Below are 17,827 nucleotides of genomic sequence, written 5' to 3' on the forward strand. Positions count from 1 at the left end.
CCCCCTCCCCTCCCCTCCCCTCTACTCCCTTCCCTTCCCTCCCCTCCCGCCCTCCGCCTCCCCTCCCCCTCCCGTCCCCCTCCCCTCCCCCTCCCGTCCCCCTCCCCTCTCCCTCCCTTCCCCTCCCTTCCCCTTTCCTCTCCCCTCCCCTCTACTCCCTTCCCCTTCCCTCCCCTCCCCTTCCCTCCCTCCCTTTCTCCCTCTCTTCCTCCCTCCTTTCTTTCAGCAGTAACCTGTGATTTATTCATTTTGTCAAGGCAATGGTGTTATGTCATAGTCTATATAATGAACAATCTGTAATACTTAGGTATTAAGTTTATGCTTATGAGACTGAATGATTTGTATCTTACAGGAAGCATTTAAATAAACAATAACGTTGGTAATTCATCTTATATACCAGAGATTGTTGAATTGTCTTAATTCAATATTAATTGGGACCTGTCACTTCATGGCATTAAGGCTTGCCCCAACTCTGTCAGCTCCCTATCTTCAGTTCTTTGAAATCCTCTTGTACTTATCTGTATCTTTCATGTGGCTTGTTTCAGGTATGTCCAGTTTTTAGAGTGAGCCATATGATGGGAAATTTATATGTGTACAGGCCGAGGGAATGTTTAATGGCTGATAGTGGTAGAGTGTGGAGTAGAGTTTCTCACGTGGTCCTGGGCATGCTGCCACATCATGACAGGCATGATTCGTTAAACATGTGGGTTCCCGGGTCCCAACTTGACTTACTAAATAAGAATATTGGTAGACTGAGGCCCTGTAATCCAGTTTTACAAAGAAAGTCTTGGTGTGATTCTTATGCACAGCAAAAAAACAAACAAAAACCTGAAAAGACCAGCTGGTCTAGAGGATCTAGCTTATGAAAATTGTGTCTGAGTCTTTAATCTTACAAGTTTCCTCTAGTTGGTAATCCCTCATAACGATCCACTTAAATGATATAATTTTTTGGCCAGGCACGGTGGCTCATGCCTGTAATCCCAGCACTTTGGGAGGCTGACGTGGGCAGATTACCTGAGGTCAGGAGTTTGAGACTAGTCTGGCCAACATGGGGAAACCCTGTCTCCAGTAAAAATACAAAGATTAGCCGGGTGTGGTGGCACATGCCTGTGGTCCCAGCTACTTGGGAGGCTGAGGCAGGAGCATCACTTGAACCTGAGGTTGGACCACTGTATTCCAGTCTGGGTGACAGAGGGAACTGTGTCTTAAAAAAAGATGGAAATTTTAATGGAATTAAACTGTGTCAGCCAAAGATTATTTAAAAATGCTACCACATATTTGGTTCTGATGATAATAATAAATTAATATAAGCCTGCTAGTTTAGATCTGTGGGTGGCTGTCATGTTCCTAATGATATCAATGGACAGATCCTTTGCTCTGCTGGTCTGCAGGTTCAGACATGCTAACCAATGAAAGAAAATGTAAAATTTGTGAAAAGTCTTGGGCTACAGCTTGGTATCTTTTTCACTGTGTGTGGACCTCCTGGGTTTGTGTATTGCTTTGTGTACTACAATTTACCTGTCTTTGTTACTTGTAAACTAAGTTAATGGGGAAACTATTTCACATGCCTCTTGATATTCACAGCATTTAGCACAGTTCTCTGAAAGCTCTAAATCCATTTTTTGACAGCATGTACTATCTTCAATAAAAGTTTTGATGCATTGCTTAAATGGGAATATAGAGACCTGTGTTCTGTGTTTCTACTTTTTTCCCCCCGACTCCTATGTTCTTTTGAAGAAAAGTCTATAAAGGCTCTTTTTCTTCTTTCAATTCCAGAGTGACCCTCTTGACCATTCATCCTAGGAACTGTCATTAACAGAAAACATTGTTACCCATCTGTATGTGGTTCTCCTTACTTTTTAGAGAGAAAATAGAATTAGCAAGTTGAGAAACATAGGACCATAGAAAGAAGGATGTGTTTTTAGCTTAGGAAAAGAGTCCTAATGTCACACCTGAACCAATTACCAGTAGTCCTGTGGACAGAACTGTTTATATTTTAATATCATGAGTTTTATTTGATTTCAGTGCCATAAAACATTAGTAACACCTTTAAGAATCATAGGCCAGGTGATAAAACTAAAGGTCACAAAGTCACATTTAGATATGAAAGTCTTAATAGGTTTAAAACTGTATGCCTCTAACTTTTTTTTCTTTTTGGTAAAAAATAATCTTAAAAAGTTGTTATCGGGTTATTATTATTTTTAAAGGTGTTCCTAGTTGCTTCCATTTAATAATCAATTTTATGTTTCTATTTCCTTTTTGGAGTGGATGCCCACAAAGGCTACTCATGAACTGGATTGATGTTTGCAGTTCCTATTTTTCTGAACTAGAAGATAGTAAAGAGCATTGCTGGTGGCTATAAAAGAGAAGTACTTCATTTTAAATAGTACCTCAAGTACCAGCATAAAATCAATATTTTTGTGTTACAAAGGTTTTCCTTATTTTAATTAAGGATATTACCCTTGTAGTTTTGTACCTACGAAAGTAAGGCTAAGGCCAGGTGCAGTGGCTCACACTTGTAATTCAAATACTTTGGGAAGCCAAGGCAGATGGATCATGAGGTCAGGAGTTTGACACCAGCCTGGTCAACACAGTGAAACCCTATCTCTACTAAAAGTAGAAAAATGAGCTAGGCATGGTGGCAGATGCCTCTGATTTCAGCTACTTAGGAGGCTTCTGGAGGAGAATGCCACTGCACTTCAGCCTGGGCAACAGAGCTAGACTCTGTCTCAAAAAAAATAAAAAAAGTAAGGCTAAAACCCCACAGAATTATCTGAGGGTTTAATCAGTCATTCTCTTCCTTTGTCCCTCCTCTTGGCAATTTCAACTTCATGGATAGTCCCTGATTTCTGTGTATAAACCAAGCAGGTAGGACCTTGAGATCATGTAAACTTTTTAATGATAAGCTTGACTATAGTATTAACATTCAGACATCCTACAAAAGGGTGTTACAGCATATAGTGTTTATATTTTTTCACTATGTATTTAGTGTTTATTTTTTCTTTATTTCATGTTTGAAGTAAACTATGATGAGACATTCCAGTTTTTATGGGAAATTACTGGTGCTTAGATTTATTTAGATTGTTAGTGCTAGCCTATCTTTAGTGGTTTAAGATTGCATGTGTATACGTAACTATGCAATCTCTATTCTTCAGCAAGCTAAATCTTGAAATGAAAACTATTCTGACTTTATTGTTTTGACATAGAAACACAATTCTCAGATCAGTTTTCCAGCTCCTTACTCTGTTAGTCAGTTTCTCCAGTCCCGTCTGGACCATTGAATTTCCTGTGATTTTTCTGCTTCTTTTGCTGTTGGTGAGAATTGATAGGTAAGTGTTTTCCAGAAGAGAAGGAATAATGAATTTGACCTTCTTCTTTTCTCTCAGACTTGGTTATACTTTCCATGTCTATATCCCTTTGAGTTTTTTTACTTCTCCGTGCAAGATACACCTGCATCTCAATTCTGTTGTGATTCATCACATGTTCTTTGTGAAATACAGTAATACAGGTAATAATTGGGCTTATGTACATGTCTGTATAGTTTGAAAACAGGTCAAGCATTTAGGAAATTAAATCTTCTAAAAAGCTAGACCCTAAGTGAGATAGTGTCAGAATAAATATATTAAAAAAAAATGACCAAAAATGGATTCTTGGGTTGCCTTGTTTTTACATAAGAGTGGCTGTTCTTTTTCTTGAATGTTGTGAGCCCAGCTGAAATTTTTAAAAGACAATCTAATTTTAGAACTTGGATAGTATATAAAATTATTTCTCTTGGATGTTTATATCTGAATTTTTTCATCATGTAACTTATGTTTCCTATTTTCTCATCTAGTACTTTTACTTTCTGTATCTTTTATGCAGTTTTTAGATCAAAAATCTTGCCTGGACCCTAGAAATTTTATTTTAAAATTATTTATCTATTTTTATTTTACTTTTTAAAACATCACTTTTATGGCATTTTCCTGAAGAAACTCAAGCCGTTTTTTGGGATTTTATTTATTGAAATAGATGTTTTCTCTTTATTGTAGCATATCATCCTAGATTGGATTTCAGCTTTATACTTTATTTCTTTGGCTTTACTTTTTAAGCATTAGGCCGCTTGGCATGCCATTGTGCCAGAAGTTCACTACTTGACACTTTTTCCCCCTTTTTTTGGTCACAGGAACTTGAACTCTTTGGAGAGTGAAATGAGATGTGATTGGGGCGATACCTCTGATTGTAGAATAGCAAGAGTGAAATGTGATTAAGCAAACGCAAAAGGCTGGAAGTCTCTACTGGCAGGAAGGCACACATACGACAGGCTGTTAGAGGAAGGGCGCCCCACACAGGCATTCCCCCAGCTCCTTTCTCTGCAAACTCAAGAGCTCTCTACTTTTGAGTTTAATTTTAGTAACAGTCTCCGGCGTGATACTCTGGCCCTAAGTTCCTTACAGACTTTATGGTAAGCATTATAACCAGTTTTAAGGACCACTGTGCATACTTGTTAATTTCAAAGGCTGAAGATAGTATTGATAAAAAAGCAAATTCTATAGTGTGGTATTAGACACCAACGCTTAGTTAATCCACTATTATTACTTTCTTATTCTCAGGTCAAAGTAGATGATACTAACTCAACAGGCAGTTCAATCTGGAGCCTAGTGGTATGGCTAATCGTCATTCATTTGGCTACATTTTCTTTGGTATACACAAAATTCATTTTAGATTCCAGTTACCCTTTTTCCTTTGCACTAGAAGAAGGAACATCTTGGTGAAAGAAAGGGAGAAGAGAATCTGGGATAATGATTTACATTGTACAGATTTATAATCCGGATCATCACTGAGATAGATTCATGAGCATGAAGGTGTACTTGAGTATACAAACATGATAAATTTCATTCTAATAAATAAATGTTGATTTAACTGTGTACCACTTAGTCTGTTAGATAATGGTTTTAACACCTTTCATTATAAAAGAGTAGACCTGGTTTTCTATTTAGAAAATGTGTTCGACCCTTTTCTTGCCCCTTTAAAAATTGAATGCTCTAGTGAATAAGAGAACGGAGAATTGGTAATTGATTCCAGTTACTTCAATACAAAATCTTGCCTGACACTGGGACTTATAAAACTAGATTTCTGTGTTTTTTCTGTAAATAATTATTTTTTCTTTTGAATTGTACTTTGTAGGAAACTAATTTATTCACTCTCTAGAGTGGTCTTATGTTTGTCTAGCAAGGAAATCAGCAAAAGGGTTCTTGAAGCTAATAATGAAATTGAAAAGTGTCTACCATCATCACTGGTGATAAATCAAACTGATGTTAAAGATGCAAATAGTCATTTTAGTACATTCTTCTCCATTACCAGAATTGTTTAAGTTAATTAAGCCAGCAAAGTACTTCATTATCTATTATGCTGAATACTAATGGTAAATTTAAAGTTTCGCTGTTTTATAATATGAAAAATTTTCTGAAAATCACCATATTAAAATTTTTTATATCCATTGTGTTCATTTTCCTTTTTTTTTACTTTGTGCCCTCATTCTTACAGATCCATTGTGTGCTAAGTTCATATATTAATGGTAATTAATATTCTTAATTCGGATAATATATTTTTTGTACCATAGTTAATCTTTTAGTTTGTGAGATTTACAAAGTCAAAAAATTTTAGTAAGTGTTTGGAACTACCACATGCAGGATAACTTTTGTCCATCTTTTTGAGAAAGAAATTAAAGTGATATATAATGTGCTTTTATTGGACTGTCAGGAATTTAATTACATTCAAGTTAGCATTGAAGAATTTTGAATGTACCCTATTAACTAAAATAAAAAAGCAGTTATAAATTACTCATATGATTGCTTTTTTTTTATTTGCAGCATTTAAATATTAGGACACTGACGGATGATATGGTAAGATTATCCTCATCTTTTCCTTTGTTATGAATTGTAACTAACTCTGTAACTTTGATGTGTGGTGTGGTAACATCTTTGAAATTGCTAAAAGTCACATATATTGGAAATGTACTGTTCTTACAGTGCTAAGAGAAGAGGCAGAACTGATAAAATACACTAAATTGTTGGTTTTAGGTTGTAAAGTAAATGGTGGATATGTTAACTTAGAAAATTTGTTCAATTACAAATTGTTAGTCAACTTTGAATTATTCAGATCAGCTCTCATTCCTTAGAATGAATTGCACACTTCAAAAACAAGGTAAAAGATAGCTAAAGACATGTCAGCTTCTCAGAAATATGTAGTTGCTAATTAAAGGAAACCAGACAAAAATATTATACACATATATTTTTTAAAAATTTTGCTTAAAAATGAGAGAACTGGGCATGCCTTATTATGTTTTTTTATGTTGAAAGTAATAGGGCTTCTCATAAGCAAGTAACACTTTGTAGCACCATTACAGATTCTTGCATACTCAAGTAAGTTTTTCTGAGAAATGTATTTTTAAATGTAACTTGTGGTTAATGGTAAAGGAATAACAACAACAACAACAACAACAAAACCCAAATAAACAATGACACCAAAAATATGTAAGTGTGATAAAGAGGAAAAAACATGGCCCCCCATTGACCAGGCTTTGGATTCAACTTCACCATATATGTAGCATGAAGGAGAATGCCTAGAACATAGTCACACTTAGAAACCAGCACCTCTAATATCCAAAGTACTGTCTTATGCACCTGGGTAAGGCAGAATACAAAGATGAAGCATAGATCTTCACATTAATGATTAAAAAAATTGTATTAGAATGTTGGTATGTTTTATTTCTTTGAATAGTACCTAAGAAAAGCATATTTACATACAATTTTCTGGATGACATTTTCATATACTAATACATAGAAATTGGTAACAGTACAGAGCACTTACATAGATTATGGAAGTTATTTCTCACGTTGCAAGGTAGATGTCTTTATTTTACATGTGACAATATTGAGGCTCAGAAAGATTAAGTAGCTTCCCCAAGTCTGCCCAGCTGGCAAGTGGTGCAGCCGGAGCTTGAATTTTGTTCCACAATGCTTCAGGTCTTTTATACTTACTGTCCTAACTTAGTTTGCAAATGGCTTCTTAAGGCGGATAGACCATCTGCAATTTTTATGTTTGAATTTTCATGATAATATACAATGGTATATTTGTAATAGCTTTGATATATATTCATGGAGCACACAATTTACCCATCAAAAGTATATAATTTAGTGTTTTCTAGTATATTTAGAAGAATTGTATAACAATTGCTAGTCATTTTAGAACATTTTCATCATGTTCATGAATGGTCCCTGCCTATTTTCCCTCAATTCGCTCAGTTCTAGGTAACCACTAGTCTACTTTCTGACTGTATAGATTTGCCTGTTCTGGACTTTTTATATAAATTGACTCATATCATATGTGGTCTTTTGTGATTGTCTTATTTATCATAATGTGTTCAAGGTTCATCTACGTTGTTGCACGTATCAGTACTTCATTCACTTTTTCTTTCTTTTTTTTGTTTTGAAACAGGGTCTCACTCTGTTGTCCAGGCTGAAGTGCAGTGACATAATCATGACTCACTGCAATCTCGACCTCCTGGGCTCAAGCAATGCTCCCACCTCAGCCTCCTGAGTAGCTGAGCTTACAGTCATGCACTACCTCACTTGGTTAATTTTTAATATTTTGGAGAGACAAGGTCTCCCTATGTTGCCCAGGCTGGTTTTGAACTCCTGGACTCAAGTGATCCTTCTGCTTTGTCCATCCAAAGTTTTGAGATTGTAAGCCCTCTGCACCAGCCTCATTCACTTTTAGTGCTGGATAGTATTCTGCATGATGACATTTTTGAGGTTTATTCATATTTTATGGACATGGTATTTTTTGCTCTTTCAAACACTGCCCTTACTTTCATTATATGACAGTTCTTGCACATGGCCAACCCACAATCTTTACCATAAGTTTTAGAAACTAGAGTAATGGAGAGGCTTCAGTATGCCATTCCAAAAGCCATGTTGCTCTATCTTAAATTAATAATTGGGTTCCTTATTGAGGACTTTCTTAGCCCTTTCTCTGACCTTCCCCAATTCCTCACCTCTCTCCTTATCCTTGCAACTGGCCTTGATAAGGTAAAAACTTTTGAGTTGTTACCATGATGATTAGTGCATATCTTCAACAAAATATCATTTATTGCCTGCCTTTCTCAATGGTTTAACCTTTTTTTTTTTAAATTGTATTTTAGGTTTTTTTTTCTTTAAATTTATTTTATTGCATTTTAGGTTTTGGGGTACATGTGAAGAACATGCAAGATAGTTGCATAGGTACACACATGGCAGTGTGATTTGCTGGCTTCCTCCCCATCACCTGTATCTGGCATTTCTCCCCATGCTATCTCTTCCCAACTCCCCACCCCCCCCCGCTGTCCATCCTCTATTCCCCCCAAGAGACCCCAGTGTGTAGTGTTCCCCTCCCTGTGTCCATGTGTTCTCATTGTTCAACACCCACCTATGAGTGAGAACATGTGGTATTTCATTTTTTGTTCTTGTGTCAGTTTGCTGAGAATAATGGTCTCCAGGTTCATCCATGTCCCTACAAAGGACACAAACTCATCACTTTTGATGGCTGCATAATATTCCATGGTGCATATGTGCCACATTTTCCCAATCCAGTCTATCATCGATGGGCATTTGGGTTGGTTCCAGGTCTTTGCTATTGTAAACAGTGATGCAGTGAATATTTGTGTGCTTGTGTTCTAATAGTAGATCGATTTATAATCCTCTGTATATATACCCAGTAATGGGATTGCTGGGTCAAATGGAATTTCTATTTCTAGGTCCTTGAGGAATCGCCACACTGTGTTCCACAATGGTTGAACTAATTTACACTCTCACCAACAGTGTAAAAGTGTTCCTATTTCTCCACATCCTCTCCAGCATCTGTTGTCTCCAGATTTTTTAATGATCACCATTCTAACTGGCATTAGATGGTATCTCAATGTGGTTTTGATTTGCATCTCTCTAATGACCAGTGATGATGAGCATTTGTTCATATGTTTGTTGGCCTCATGTATGTCTTCTTTTGTAAAGTGTCTGTTCGTATCCTTTGCCCACTTTTGAATGGGCTTGTTTGTTTTTTCTTGTAAATCTGTTTTAGTTCTTTGTGGATTCTGGATATCAGCATTTTGTCAGATGGGTAGACTGCAAGAATTTTCCCATTCTGTTGGTTGCCGACTCACTCTAATGACTGTTTCTTTTGCTGTGCAGAAGCTGTGGAGTTTGATTAGGTCCCATTTGTTTATTTTGGCTTTTGTTGCCAATGCTTTTGGTGTTTTGGTCATGATGTCCTTGCCTATGCCTATGTCCTGAATGGTTTTGCCTAGATTTTCTTCTAGGGCTTTTATGGTGTTAGGTCTTATGTTTAAGTCTTTAATCCATCTGGGAGTTAATTTTAGTGTGAGGTTTCAGCAAGGGGACCAGTTTCTGCTTTCTGCACATGGCTAGCCAGTTTTCGCAACACCATTTATTAAGCAGGGAATCCTTTCTTCATTGCTTGTTTTTGTCAGGTTTGTCAAAGATCGAATGGTTGCAGATGTGTGGTGTTGCCTCCGAGGCCTCTGTTCTGTTCCATTGGTGTATATTTCTGTTTTGGTACTGGTACCATGCTATTTTGATTACTGTAGCCTTGTAGTATAGTTTGAAGTCCAGTAGTGTGATGCCTCTCACTTTGTTTTTTTTGCTTAGAATTGACTTGGCTATGCGGGCTCTCTTTTGGTTCCATATGAAGTTTAAGGTGTTTTTTTCCAGTTCTTCGAAGAAGGTCATTGGTAGCTTGAAGGGGATAGCGTTGAATCTGTAAATTACTTTGGGCAATATGGCCATTTTCACGATATTGATTCTTCCTAACCGTGAACATGGAATGTTTCTCCATCTGTTTCTGTCCTCTCTTATTTTATTGAGCAGTGGTTTGTAGTTCTCCTTGAAGAGGTCCTTTACATTTCTTGTTAGTTATATTCCTAGGTATTTTATTCTCTTTGTAACAATTGTGAATGGCAATTCATTCTTGCTTTGTCTCTCTGTTAGTCTGTTATTGGTGTATAGGAATGCTTGTGATTTTTGCACATTGATTTTGTATCTTGAGACTTTGCTGAAGTTGTTTCTCAGTTTCAGGAGATTTTGGGCTGAGACAATGGGGTCTTCTAGATATACAATCATGTCATCTGCAAATAGAGACAATTTGACTTCTTCCTTTCCTATTAGAATACCCTTTCTTTCTTTTTCTTGCCTGATTGCTCTGGCTAGAACTTCCAATACTATATTGAATGGGAATGATGAGAGAGGGCATCCTTGTCTAGTGCCAGATTTTAAAGGGAATGCTTCCAGTTTTTGCCCATTCAGTATGATATTGGCTGTTGGTTTGTTGTAAATAGCTTTTATTATTTTGAGGTATGTTTTGTCAATACCTAGTTTATTGAGGGTTTTTAGCATAAAGGGCTGTTGAATTTTTTCAAAGGCCTTCTCTGCATCAATTGAGATAATCGTGGTTTTTGTCTTTGGTTCTGTTTATGTGGTGATTTATGTTTGTAGACTTGGGTATGTTGAACCAGCCTTGCATCTCCAGGATGAAGCCTACTTGATCATAGTGAATAAGCTTTTTGATGTGCTGTTACTTCTAATTATGTGGTCTATTTTAGAGTATGTTTGATGTGGTGCTGAGAAGAATGTATATTCTATGGATTTGGGGTGGAGAGTTCTGTAAATGTCTATTAGGTTTGCTTGGTCCAGGTCTTGAGTTCAAGTCCTGGATATCCTTGTTAATTTTCTGTCTCGTTGATCTGTCTAATAATAACAGCGGGGTGTTGAAGCCTCCCACTATTATTGTGTGGGAATCTAAGTCTCTTTGTAAGTCATTAAGAACTTGCCTTATCTATCTGGGTGCTCCTGTATTGGGTGTGTTTATATTTAGGATCGTTAGCTCTTCTTGTTGCATTGATCCTTTTACCATTACATAGTGTCCTTCTTTGTCTCTTTTGATCTTTGTTGCTTTAAAGTCTATTTTATCAGAGACGAGAATTGCAACGCCTGCTTTTTTCCTCTCCATTTGCTTGGTAAATCTTCCTCCATCCCTTTATTTTGAGCCTTTGTGTATCCTTGCATGTGAGATGGGTTTTCTGGATACAGCACACTGATGGGTTTTGGCTTTTTATCCAATTTGCCAGTCTGTGTCTTTTGATTGGTGCGTTTAGCCCATTTACATTTAGGGTTAATATTGTTATGTGTGAATTTGATACTGTCATTTTGATGCTAGCTGGCTGTTTTGCCCGTTAGTTGATGCAGATTCTTCATTTTGTTGATGCTCTTTACCATTTGGTATGTTTTTGGAGTGGCTGGTACTGGTTGTTTCTTTCTATGTGTAGTGCCTCTTTCAGGAGCTCTGGTAAAGCAGGCTTGATGGTGATGAAATCTTTGAGTACTTGCTTGTTTGCAAAGGATTTTATTTTTCCTTCACTTATGAAACTTAGTTTGGCTGGATATGAAATTCTGGGTTGAAAGTTCTTTTCTTTAAGGATGTTGAATAATGGCCCCCACTCTCTTCTGGCTTGTAGGGTTTGTGCTGAGAGATCTGCTGTGAGTCTGATGGGCTTCCCTTTGTGGGTAATCCGACTTTTTTCTCTGGCTGCCCTTAGCATTTTCTCCTTCATTTCAACCCTGGTGAATCTGACAATTATGTGCCTTGGGGTTGCTCTTCTTGAGGAATGTCTTTGTGGTGTTCTCTCTATTTCCGGACTTGAATATTGGCCTGCCTTGCTAGGTTGGGGAAGTTTTCCTGGAAATATCCTGAAGAGTATTTTCCAGCTTGGATTCTTCTCTGCATCACATTCAGGTACACCTGTCAAACGTAGATTAGGTCTTTTCACATAGTCCCATATTTCTTGGAGACTTTGTTCATTCCTTTTTATCCTTTTTTCTCTAATCTTGGCTTCTCATTTTATTTCATTGAATTGATCTTCGACCTCTGATATCCTTTTTTTTCTGCTCGTTCAATTCGGCTGTTGAAACTTGTGCATGCTTTGTGAAGTACTGGTGTTGTGTCTTTCAGCTCCATCAATTCACTTATATTCCTCTCTAAGTTGTTTATTCTTGTTAGCATTTCCTCAAATCTTTTTTCAAGGTTCTTAGTTTCTTTGCATTGGGTTAGAACATGTTCTTTTAGCTCACAGAAGTTTCTTATTACCCACCTTCTGAAGCCTGATTCTCTCAATTCAATACACTCATTCTCCATCCAGCCTTGTTTCCTTGCTGGTGAGGAGTTGTGACCCCTTGTAGGAGGAGAGATGTTCTTGTTTTGGGTATTTTTATCCTTTTTTCTCCGGTTTCTTCCCATCTTTATGGATTTATGCACCTGTAGTCTTTGTAGTTGTTGACTTTCAGATTGGGTCTCTGAGTGGATGTCCAGTTGATGATGATGAAGTTATTTCTTTCCGTTTCTTAGTTTTTCTTCTAACAGTCTGACACCTCTGCTGTAGGACTGCTGAGGTCCACTCCAGGCCCTGCTTGCCTGGGGAATCACCTGCAGCCGCTGCAGAACAGTAAGGGTTGCTGCCAGTTTCTTCTTCTGCTGTCTTTCTCCCAGAAGGATACCCGCCAGATGTCAGTCTGAGCTCTCCTTTATGAGATGACTCTTTGTATATATGGGAGTCAGGGAGCTGTTTGAGGTGATAGTCTGTCCTTTATAGGAGCTCAAGGGTTGAGCTGTGAGCTCCGTTGTTCGTTCAGAGTTGCTGGGTAGGTACGTTTAAGTCTGCTGCAGCAGAAGTAATAAATCCCATTTTTTTCCCCCCAGGTGCTCTGTCCTGGGGAGTTAGGGCTTTATTTATGAGTTTCTGTTGTGCTGCTGGCTTTTTTCAGGGCTCCCTGCCCAGCGAGGAGGCAGCCTAGTCACTGTCTGCCTGCAGAGGCTTTGCTGAGCTGCTGTGGGCTCCGCCCAGCTGCCGTGTGAACTTCCCTGCAGTCATGTTTATACGGGTGTAGTTAGAACTGCCTTGGCAATGGTGGCCCACCTCTATGATGGCAGACTCTCTCTGTAATGGCGGGTTGCCTTGGCAATGGCGGGCTGCCTCAGCAATGGCAAACTACCTCTGTAGTGGTGGACTTCCTGGGTAATGGTGGACGTCCCTCCCCCGCAGCGCTGGACCCTCCTGGGTTCAGCTGTGCTTGCTGTGAAACTCTCAATGCAGAGTGTTTCTGTTTGCTGTGTTTTTTTTTGGTGGTGAGACCAGCTGAGCCTGATCACCTGGCTCCCTGCCTCAAAGCTCTTTCTTTCTTTTTTTTTTTTTTTTTGTTGAATAGTCGACTCTGTATCCCAGGTGTTCCAGTTGCCTGTTGAAAAGGTGCCGGGATCTGTGTGATTTCCTGTATGGTGACGCACTGCGCCGGCTGTAACAGCCGCACTGTGATTCGTGGTGCTTTTTTGCCTGGGAATCTCCTGGCCTGGCTCCCTGTTTCAGTCCCCTTTTTATTTTGTTGAATTGGTCACACTGTCTCCCAGGAGCTCCAATCACTGGCTAACATGGTGCCCGGACCCGTGTATTTTGTATGGAGAACTGCTGTGCCGGGGCACCGGCAAAATAGCCAAGCCGGCAAAAACAGCCATGCCAGCCAAACCAGCTGCACTCGCGACCCGTGGGGCTCCACCGCCTGGGAATTTCCTGGTTTGTGGGCAATAAAGATCCGTCTGGAAATGCGGGGTTCACTCACCCTCTGCGCTTTCTCTGTGAGCTGCAATCCTGAGCTGCTCCTAAGTGACCATCTTGGATCCGGCAATAGTTTAACCTTTTAAAGGCAGGGACAATGTGTAATTAATACTTCTAGTACCGAGCATGCTTTCTGCACATAGTGAGTATTTTAATAAATTTTTTGTTGAACGGTAGAAGAGTCACTGCTCTGATAACCTGCCTTGTGTTGGCTCTTAGGCTGGCTTTTTCCTAGTCAGCTTTCCAGAGACAGAGTCTTGCCTTTTTTGCACAAGGTATGGGAGCTGTGATGGAGACCTTCTGTCAGTCTTTCTGACCACTTGACTGGTTTGCTGAATGTTGCCTTGCCCCTGCTTTCTTTTTAGGTGTACACATGTCTGTTTCTCCTGGATTCCTCCTTGACCCTCTTCACATGGACTTGCTGATGGAAGTACTGTCTCCTCACTCTCACTGTTCTCTTCTGCTCTTGTGCTTAAGCTTGTCTCTTGAGTAGGCCCAGAGTTTAGTCCAGGGAAGGATCAGGCAAGTAGCCTGGTTTAGGCAGCTGTATCTGTTGCTGTAGAGATTTGAGCATAAGCATGGCTATCTTCAACAGGAGACACCAAAGAGTAAATTTTTTCTTATTCATTGTTGACGGATGCAGTGTAGAAAGCGCATTGCTGGATTTGGAATCAGAAGATTCACGTTGAAAGACAGAATTTTACTGCTTCTTAGCTTTGTTACCTTGGCAAATCAATTATTTGATTGTTTATTTACTTGTAAATTGGGACTAGTTATACTGTGTCTTCCTTTCTCATAGAGTTTTGGTGAGTTTATTCTTAGGTTTAAATATGTTGACCTGCTGCATTCAGTTCTGTCTTTTTTTAACCCCTTTAAAAAATATTTCATTATGTATGGATAGAGTAGTGGTGTGACACATTTGCAGGTGAGACTTCTAGGGTATATGTGTTATAGATCAATGCAGAGTTGTGAGAAGGGAGAGGGTAGCTGGATATTTTGAGGACTCTTTAAACTATTTCTGGTATGTTAGAGCTCAGGGCAGCGTTTGCCAATGATGCTTTGATATGTGCTGGCAGTATGTTTTCTGATTGAAGTTTGCCCCCTCACAACATACACATTGCATGTATGCTTTCAACGTAGAAATTCTTAATGTGAATAACCTTTTTTGGGGCAGAGCTTGAGAGAGGCATAGAAGAATAGCATTGTGCTGTAGTCATATATTTGAATAGCAGTATTTTAGAAACACTAAATGGAAAACATCGCAGGAAGCATTAACGTTAAAAACTTCTCTCTTTAAGTTGTTTTGTTAAAGGTCTGCAAAAGTACTTCATGTTTTAAGGTTATTTCTTGAGTTACTGTCAGAATTGAATTTCACTGTCTTGTTAAGGGAATAAAGGATTACTATAATGTTGGAGTCCTTAGGCAAAGTTAATAGACTATAAGCAGTGTTTGTTCTACAAATATCTGAGCATTCTCTTTGTATAAAGTGCAGCTTAGGTGCTAGGGTAATAAATAAAGGTGAATAAATAATTGCTTAGCTTATAACTTCTACTGTTTATACTTGGGTTTTGAAGAAAGTTTTCCTCATAGAGGCAAAAAGGTTGGGAGGAGGTAGAGTGGGGGGATACAAGTTTGAAAAGGTAATTTGGAACACGTGGAATGTGGATGTGACAATGCTGAATTATCCATCAGTGTGTGCACCGAGTGACTCTGGAGTCTAGGCATTGTTTTTGACTTGCTCTTTTCTCCCCTGTCCTTCACAACCATTTGTCTACAGTGCAGTACTTCTGTGATCCTCATCTCTTTGTTCATCTGACTGCAGCCTGCTTTACTGTTGTAATCCCTTGTTTGGCCTGCAGCAATGGTTTTCAAATCTTTTTGACTAGGTGCTACAGTGTGAAATACATTTTATTTTGTAGCCTGGCATGCATAAACTCCTAAACCCTCTGCTTCTCAGTTGAAACAAAAGTTTAAAAACCAATACTTAACATTTCTAAGCAAAATGAACTCTGATCTTTTTATTTCCATTTCTTTCTAATTTTCTTTTTTCCATTCTTTTTTTTTTAAAAAAAGGGTGATTGAATCCACTAAATTGATTTCATGACCCACAAATGGTTAACAGCTATAGCTAGAAAACCAAACATTGACCTACACAGAAACTAGAGAAAGTCATTTTCATTAGTGTGTATTCTTTATTATATATAGTTGCATGTAGGAAACTCAAGTTAGAGTGCCACCTCTGCCATTTACTAGCTGTGTGACTTCGTGTAAGTTAGGTAGCTTTTGAGCCTTGGTATAGGGCTAGTTTAAGGGACAAATTAAGTAAGATGCTTGGTAAACCATGCATTTATAATTTAGTGCTATGATTAGTAACATGCACTTTTAAAAACTGAGGTATGATCCAGCAGTCTCATTGCTGGGTATATACCCAAAGGAATATAAATTTTTCTTTTTTTTTTCTTATTTAAGTTGTTTATTGTAAGATAATTTACAAATATCTTGCTGTCTTCGGTAATTCAAACAATGGAGAAACAGTTTTTCTGACAAAGACAGCAGCAGTAAGCTAAAAACAAAATCAGCTGGCTGAATTTTCCGTCTTTACCTCTTGTCTGAGGATGGAACTTGATTTTCATTAATCCAGAGCTGCAGCACCAGAGATGATTTCAATCAACTCCTTTGTGATGACGGCTTGGCAGGTACGGTTGAATGTCAATGTCAATTTGTCAGTCATCTCAGAAGCATTCTTGCTGGCGTTGTCCATGGCTGTCATCCTGGCACTGTGCTCACTAGTGGTGGACTCCTTCAGAGAGTAGTAGATGATGTTGGCCAGACTGTATTCCTGGTAATTTTTCAGCACATCAGCATCAATATCATCGTAGATACTCATGCTCTCAGCACTTGCAATGGTATTAAGGGAAAAGATGGGTTTTTCCTCTGTCTTATAGGAGATGACAGACCTGAATCGATTAAAGATGATGGAGCCTTCATCAAATTTATATCCAGAATTCAGTAATTCAAGGGCAATAACTGCCGCATCTCCAAAAGTAGGGGGCTTTCTTCCCACTTCTTTGAATGCCACTAGAAACTGGTCAGAATGAGTCCTATAAAGTATGCCTCTGATTTTGTCACCAATTCCAACAAGCATAACTTTTTTCCCAGCTGCTGTTAATGTAGCAACCTTGCTTTTCATCTGTTGTGCAATGGAGGAGTGAATAGCACCACATAGTCCTCAATCTGAGGACACACCAATAAGGAGGTGTTTCTTCTTGTCTTCAGGCCCCTTGATATCAGCTTTCTCATACAGAGCCAAAGATCCCAATCCATATATTTGAGCTGGTTTCAGCTCTCTCTCGGTTCGGGCGTATTTTGCTGCTGCTACCATTTTCATAGACTTGATAATTTTCTGGATGTTTTTGATGAACTTTAGTCACCTGGTAATATCTTTCAAAGTTGCCATATTTCGAACTTGAATCTATTGCGGCTGCAAGGCCCAGGCCGACAGCCCAGAGACACCCGCGCGAGAGAACATGGTAGCCGCAGCTCTGCTGAAGGTCGGTCCTAAATTTTTCTACTGTTAAGCCACATGCATTTATGGTGATTGCCGCACCATTTACAATAGCAAAAACGTGAAATCGATCTAAATGCCCGTCAATGGCAGATTGGATAAAGAAAATATGGTACATGTACACCATGGAATACTGTACAGCCATAAAAAAGAATGAGATCATGTCCTTTGCAGGAACATGGATAGAGCTGGAGGCCATTATCCTTAGCAAACTAACAGAGGAACAGGAAACCAAATACTGCATGTTCTTACTTATAAGTGGGAGCTAAATGATGAGAAGACATGGACACAAAGAGGAGAAAAACAGACACTGGGACATACTTGAGGGTGATGGGTGGGAGGAGTGAGAATATCAGAAAAAAATATCTATTAGGTACTAGTACTAGGATCAGTACCTGGCTGAAATAATCTGTACACCGAACTCATGTGACATGAGTTTACCTGTATAACAAATCTGCACATGTACCTCTGAACCTAAAATAAAAGTTTTTAAAAAATTGAGGTATGATTTACTTACAATATGATGCACCACTATTGAGTATAATCTGATGAATTTTGACAAGTGTATACAA

At 38.6% G+C, this 17,827-nt stretch overlaps 1 protein-coding gene and 1 pseudogene across 3 annotated transcripts in view; one reads left to right on the forward strand and one right to left on the reverse strand.

Moving 5' to 3' along the window:
- Positions 1-17,827, forward strand: part of DIAPH3 (diaphanous related formin 3) — a 506,459-nt gene that overhangs the window by 25,230 nt on the left and 463,402 nt on the right. The window contains exon 2 of one of the 2 annotated variants that reach the window (XM_035296778.3): positions 5,850-5,882. The exons of the other annotated variant lie outside the window; for it this stretch is intronic. Within the exon in view, the coding sequence (XP_035152669.1) occupies positions 5,850-5,882 (33 nt within the window). The remainder of the gene's footprint in view (positions 1-5,849; positions 5,883-17,827) is intronic. 2 annotated transcript variants of the gene reach the window in all.
- LOC100405040 (ATP synthase F(1) complex subunit gamma, mitochondrial pseudogene) lies at positions 16,134-17,249 on the reverse strand (annotated as a pseudogene). Its single transcript, XR_013525784.1, has one exon. The product of XR_013525784.1 is annotated as an ATP synthase F(1) complex subunit gamma, mitochondrial pseudogene (transcript).

This window comes from Callithrix jacchus, chromosome 1, assembly GCF_049354715.1.
Source record: "Callithrix jacchus isolate 240 chromosome 1, calJac240_pri, whole genome shotgun sequence".
Lineage (NCBI taxonomy): Eukaryota > Metazoa > Chordata > Mammalia > Primates > Cebidae > Callithrix > Callithrix jacchus.